We start from the raw sequence: 5,154 nt of genomic DNA, 5'->3' as shown, positions 1-5,154 counted from the left end.
CAACAGTTCAGGTAAAGAAAGTTGTAGGAGTTATTTGCATAAGGATAAGGGAAGAAGGAGTTAAAGAAATGTTTTTAGCCAAAAGGAAGCTAGCAATTCATGATCAGGTGCAAGCTAAGAGCAGGACAAAGAGACAAAAGAGGAGCAGAGACAGAAGAGGAAAAGGGAAGAGCACTGGAATAATGGAAGCACTGAGAAATGAAAAGAGAGATGTAGGTGAGGTAATATAATAAAGGGCTTTGAAGGTGAGGATGAGGAGATAATTCAAGGATGAGCACAAGAAAGTGATTAATATTGGCCCTGCACAGGCTGATATGCCTTGGGTCCCACACACCCCTAGGGACGGTTCTGGTGGTAGTACAGGGAAAAGTGAGAAACAGGGAAAAGTTTGTTCATAACATGAGTGTTAGCAGATCAGCCTAGCTATCATGCAGTAGTACTACTAGTTTCTATGCATGAGATTTGTGTCCCTTATTTCCAGACCCCGCGGGCTAAGTGCACCAGTAGCAACAAAACACTTTTACTAAGAAGTTAGATTTTGGATTTATATACAATGGTTTGGATATAGATGATCCTGCCTTAGGCAGGGGGTTGAATTAGATGACCTATGGAGGTCCCTTCCAGCCCTACTTCTCTATGATTCTAAATATGTTCCTTAGTATTTATTATTTTTATTTTACTTAAATGTCACTGTCAATTCTCTTTTTTTTAATTGAAAAAAGCTCTGCCTACCTATGCAAATGACTAAACAATGCTCCTGGTACTGTTGTATCTGACTCATTGAAAATGCATTGGCTATTTTTGGAATTTGAAATCCAAGGGTCTTGACAAGTAATATTTCCAGGCTGAGAAAATGGTAGAAACTGCCAAATAATAAACATATATAATAGTTTAATTATTTTAATACTTAAAATAGCAATTGCTTAATGCAATATAGATATATTAATCACTTATATTTGTTTATATATTTTGCATTAAAATTCAATGAGAATAGAATAATTAAAAAATCTACACACACAATATGGTATAATTATGCTGCACAGTGGGAAATAATTGAATAATTCTATTTATTTTAATTAATTCATGATGGAGTAAAACGTTCATTGAAATCTCTAGTATCACTTATAAAGGACCAAATCCTCCTTGCATTATTCATGTAAGCAGCCTGATTGACTTTAATGCAGCTCATAATGTCAGTACTGGTTGTCAGCCAGCCAGTCTATCTAGGACCCACTGCTACCAGATTAACAAAGGAGCCACATAAAACTGACTTCTGGAACTAGCATTGATCATTTTGTCACCAAAATTTGGGAAGGGCAGCATACAAATCAACTAAATACATAAGCAAATGAAACACATATTAATCTTTTTAATTTCTTGGAGAATTATCAATTTTTCAAAAAAAATTAAAGCCCCCTTTATAATTGTTACTACTTCTTCACATTTCTTAAAACCTAAAATTATCAAAAAATAAAGTAAAAAAGTCAGCTAACCTAGAGAAGGCCACCTGTCAATAAATGTCTTAAAATGGCATAGGAAAATATTACCTTGAGTTCAAAGGTATCCTCTAAATCACAAGTTCTCAACTTTCCCACAAACTGAGCACAATGTAATGGAGAGGGATTATTTGGAGCAGTGGTTCTCTATCACAGGACAGTGTGTTGATCGTAAATGGTATGTAAAATGTAAATAGGGAACTGTTTTTTATGATCTCTCATAATAGGGAGCACCTGATGAAATGACCAGGAGGAGGAAAATTTAAAATAAAAATAGGGAAGTATTTTTATTCAGTGCATAATTAATACAGGTTGTTGTGGAAACCAAAAGAATTAAAGAGTTCAAAAACGGTTTTGATAAGTTTCTGAAGGACAGGTCCACCCAGGGTTATTAAGCACAACAGTTAGGGATGTAACCTTCTCCCTCTGTATGAAAGGGGATGGGTTACACTATACCTGTTTCTTATATTCTTTATACCCTGTTTCTTATTTGTTTTATAGCATCTGTTACTTGCCACTATCAGGGACTGGATACTTGATGGACATTTGGTTTTACCCAATAGGGCAATCCTTATGCTCTTGAGGTACCAACAGGTGAGATGCAATGCTTGATATAGAGAGAGCTTATGGGAACTGGCTACTTCCTCCAAATGTTGTTACAGCATTAATCAGCATCATGTCAGGATCCAGTCCCAGAACCACAACCCAGGGGCTCAGGGACCAAGCACCAGCTCATCCCTCCATCAGCTCACCAAGGAAGACAAAGCCGAAAGGAAAGGGACCCTGATGGGGAAAGGCCTTCTACCTCTGGCTCCAGATTGGGTCCTCCTGCCTACATAAGACTTCCTGTTTTTTGGGGAAGCCGTCCAAGTAAAAAGGCTCCTGCTGTCCTTTCCTTTGCACTCTGACTCAAGATCTGATCACTCACTGCCAACCCCACTCAGACTTCAGCTTCTGCCTCCCTCATGTCTTGGATTGTTGGAGCTCAGTTCTCATGGTATCTGATCCAGCTTGCTCCCTGACCTTGCTCTTCTAGCATTTCTGTGCCGACTTGGGCTCTGATCCTCTGGCTTTGATCCTAGCTACTCCTCAGACTTCTGCTAATGGCTTGACCACCTACGCCTTGGTACATGATGCATTATGTTATGACACCATGCTGCTCCATGCTCATTACTTCTGAAATGGGAAGTAATATAGATGGCTTAGTGAGGTGCTGCAGACACACTGATTAGCTCTGCTGAGAGTCAGAATTAATTAGTCTGGGCACAGCACTGTGCTAATACATCTGTGCTGCTTCCCATTCAGGAGGCACGGCATGCAGGGCTAGCTCAGCAACTCTGCATAGCACTGTCTTGCACTGGCATTGTGGTCCACTAAGGTGGGTACACCACTGTTTCTTGTTTTGGGCTGGACTACTAGTTCTACAGGCTGTGTAGATTACTTCATAGTTATTAAGGTGGGCTATGGGGCCAAAAAATTAAGAACCCCTAATTTAAGAGGATGTTTTATGATCACAAATATAGTTGTACTGATCACCTCGCATATAATCTGTAATCACCCAGTTACAGCAATTGCTTATGAGGGGAAGCGATATTAGGAAAATATTTAATGTATTTTAATTATCTTTAATTCAGGGCAGCAACTGGTAATTAAGAGTAAAGGTAGTGCTAGTCCAGCCTCAGAAGACACCAACGAGATGTTATTGCTTTGTATTCATTAATAAAAGACTCAGACAAAGAAGAAGCTTATTCATATTAATAATCATAATTTCACTAGACCTTCCCTAAAAGAAATACACTTTTAACATAATTCTTCTGAAACATAAATATCTTTATCAAACCTGTTTGTTCTGTGTCTCTTCATAAGCCAAACCCCAAGTATTGCTTACTAGATTTGTGCTGAAATTTTGTTCTGGAAACTGTTTACATTTAGAAGACCAAGGAACAGAAGAGGACTGTGGACAGGAGCTATAATCTGCTGCTGCTGCTGCTGCTGCTGCTGCTGCATTGTACTGAGGTTCCGTACTCCAGTCTGTGCAAGTTGATTCCATAGCTTGAGATAACTATTGTAAAGTACAGTAAAAGATGCATATTATTTTATTTATCTAAACTGTTGTGGTTAATCCTATGCTTTATAAAAAGACAAGGACAGTTCTGTGCTTTTATATTCTGTGTTTATATATCTCATTACACACACACCCCTAGAGAAAATATTCTACTTATTTTCTCTAGGGGTAAAATTCTACCATATTTTACCTGAGCACTTATATTCACTTTTAGCATATGCATTAATTCTATCTTAGATGAAGGTAGACTTAAGTGTATGCTTAACTTTATGTATGTATACAAGTACTTCACTGAACTGGGGCTTCAATTAAGAAAATAGAAGATATTTCACATTGGTGTTGTGAGGCTTCTGTACATTATGAAAGTAGGATTCCGCGAAGGCGCACTTCAGCGCACAATGGAAAATTGGAGGCAGATCAGGGGAAGTGTCACGGGGTGTGAAACTCCACAGATCTGGTGGCCTTTTCACAATCTAAGGGGCACAGTGTGGCAATGTCTGCTATTTAAGGCCCCTGCCACATGATATGTATATTATGCAGTTAACTGGTTCATTGTGAAATAAATTTAGACTGGCCACACATGCAAAGTAAATACGCAATAAAAATGTTAATTTGGCTATAAAAAGAACCATCTAGATGTCCAGTGCTTGAAAATGTGTAACAACTGAGTTAGGCTCCAGGAGCAGCAAGAGACGTGCAGGTGAAAGCCCACTGCGCCCCCACTTTGTCAAAGCCCCCCAGCAACCCCCCAGCAGTTACAGAGCCCCCCACCAACCCCCAGCACAGTTGGAGGTAAGCGGGACCCATGGTGGGAGGGGGTGGCTCAGTGGGAGCCGAGCCAGGTCTCACCCCGCCCAGGCTCCTACTTCACCCAGCCCCACAGAGAGCCACAAAAACAGGCTGTGCAAACAGGCGTGCTTGTCTGCCGGTGTGTGAGCGCAGTTAGCGCAGAGCTTGTGCGGGAGGGCCCAAGGGTAGGTAGACTTAGGCCTAGCCTGCCTATCAGCGGCATGCCACCGATGGGCACTCACCGCACCCCCAGGGTCCCCTCAGAGACGGCCACCCAGACAGAGCCCATGATTCTGGTCTCCATGCAGACAGAGCCCCTGGCTCTTGGCTGCGGGGGCTGCCTGTCCCTTTTTCAGGCTCTGGGGCCCAGGAGCATGGCCACCTTCCCTTGTAGGGTCTTCTCCCTTTTGGGGTCTCTGGCATGCCAGCTGGAGGAGGTCCAGGCCACAGTCCAGAGACTGTGTGCCATCAGAGACTGCAAGCAGGAGGTAGATTCCTATTGCCAGGCCATTCTCCCCCAGGAGGTGGAGGGTAGACCACGGTCTCCCTCCAGGACAAGGGAGGACTCCGGGACCTCCCATTCTGTCCAGTCAGGGGCATGGACCAACGTGATCAAGGGCCCTAAGGCCCACCGCACCAAGGCCCCTGTCCTGCCGGAGCTTAGCAACTGGTACGAACCTCTTGCAGCCCCAGCTGAGCCTGCTGAGTTGCCAGCCCCTGCAGGCAACACAGGCTCACCTAAAGATACTGCCCCCACTCTCTCCAAGACAAAACATAAAGTGTTTGTTGTGGGAGACTCCATCC

The 5,154-nt window shown here is 42.5% G+C and overlaps 1 protein-coding gene across 1 annotated transcript in view; it reads right to left on the bottom strand.

The window, feature by feature from the left end:
• CUNH12orf40 (chromosome unknown C12orf40 homolog) overlaps positions 1-5,154 on the bottom strand; it is a 43,108-nt gene that overhangs the window by 13,842 nt on the left and 24,112 nt on the right. The window contains exon 6 of the mRNA XM_019509324.1: positions 3,385-3,527. Coding sequence (XP_019364869.1) covers positions 3,385-3,527 — 143 coding nt within the window. The remainder of the gene's footprint in view (positions 1-3,384; positions 3,528-5,154) is intronic.

Source organism: Gavialis gangeticus, unplaced genomic scaffold (assembly GCF_001723915.1).
Source record: "Gavialis gangeticus isolate Ggan-Ray unplaced genomic scaffold, GavGan_comp1, whole genome shotgun sequence".
NCBI lineage: Eukaryota > Metazoa > Chordata > Crocodylia > Gavialidae > Gavialis > Gavialis gangeticus.
Note: the sequence above shows the minus strand (reverse complement) of the source record. Positions and strands in the feature narration are given on the sequence as shown.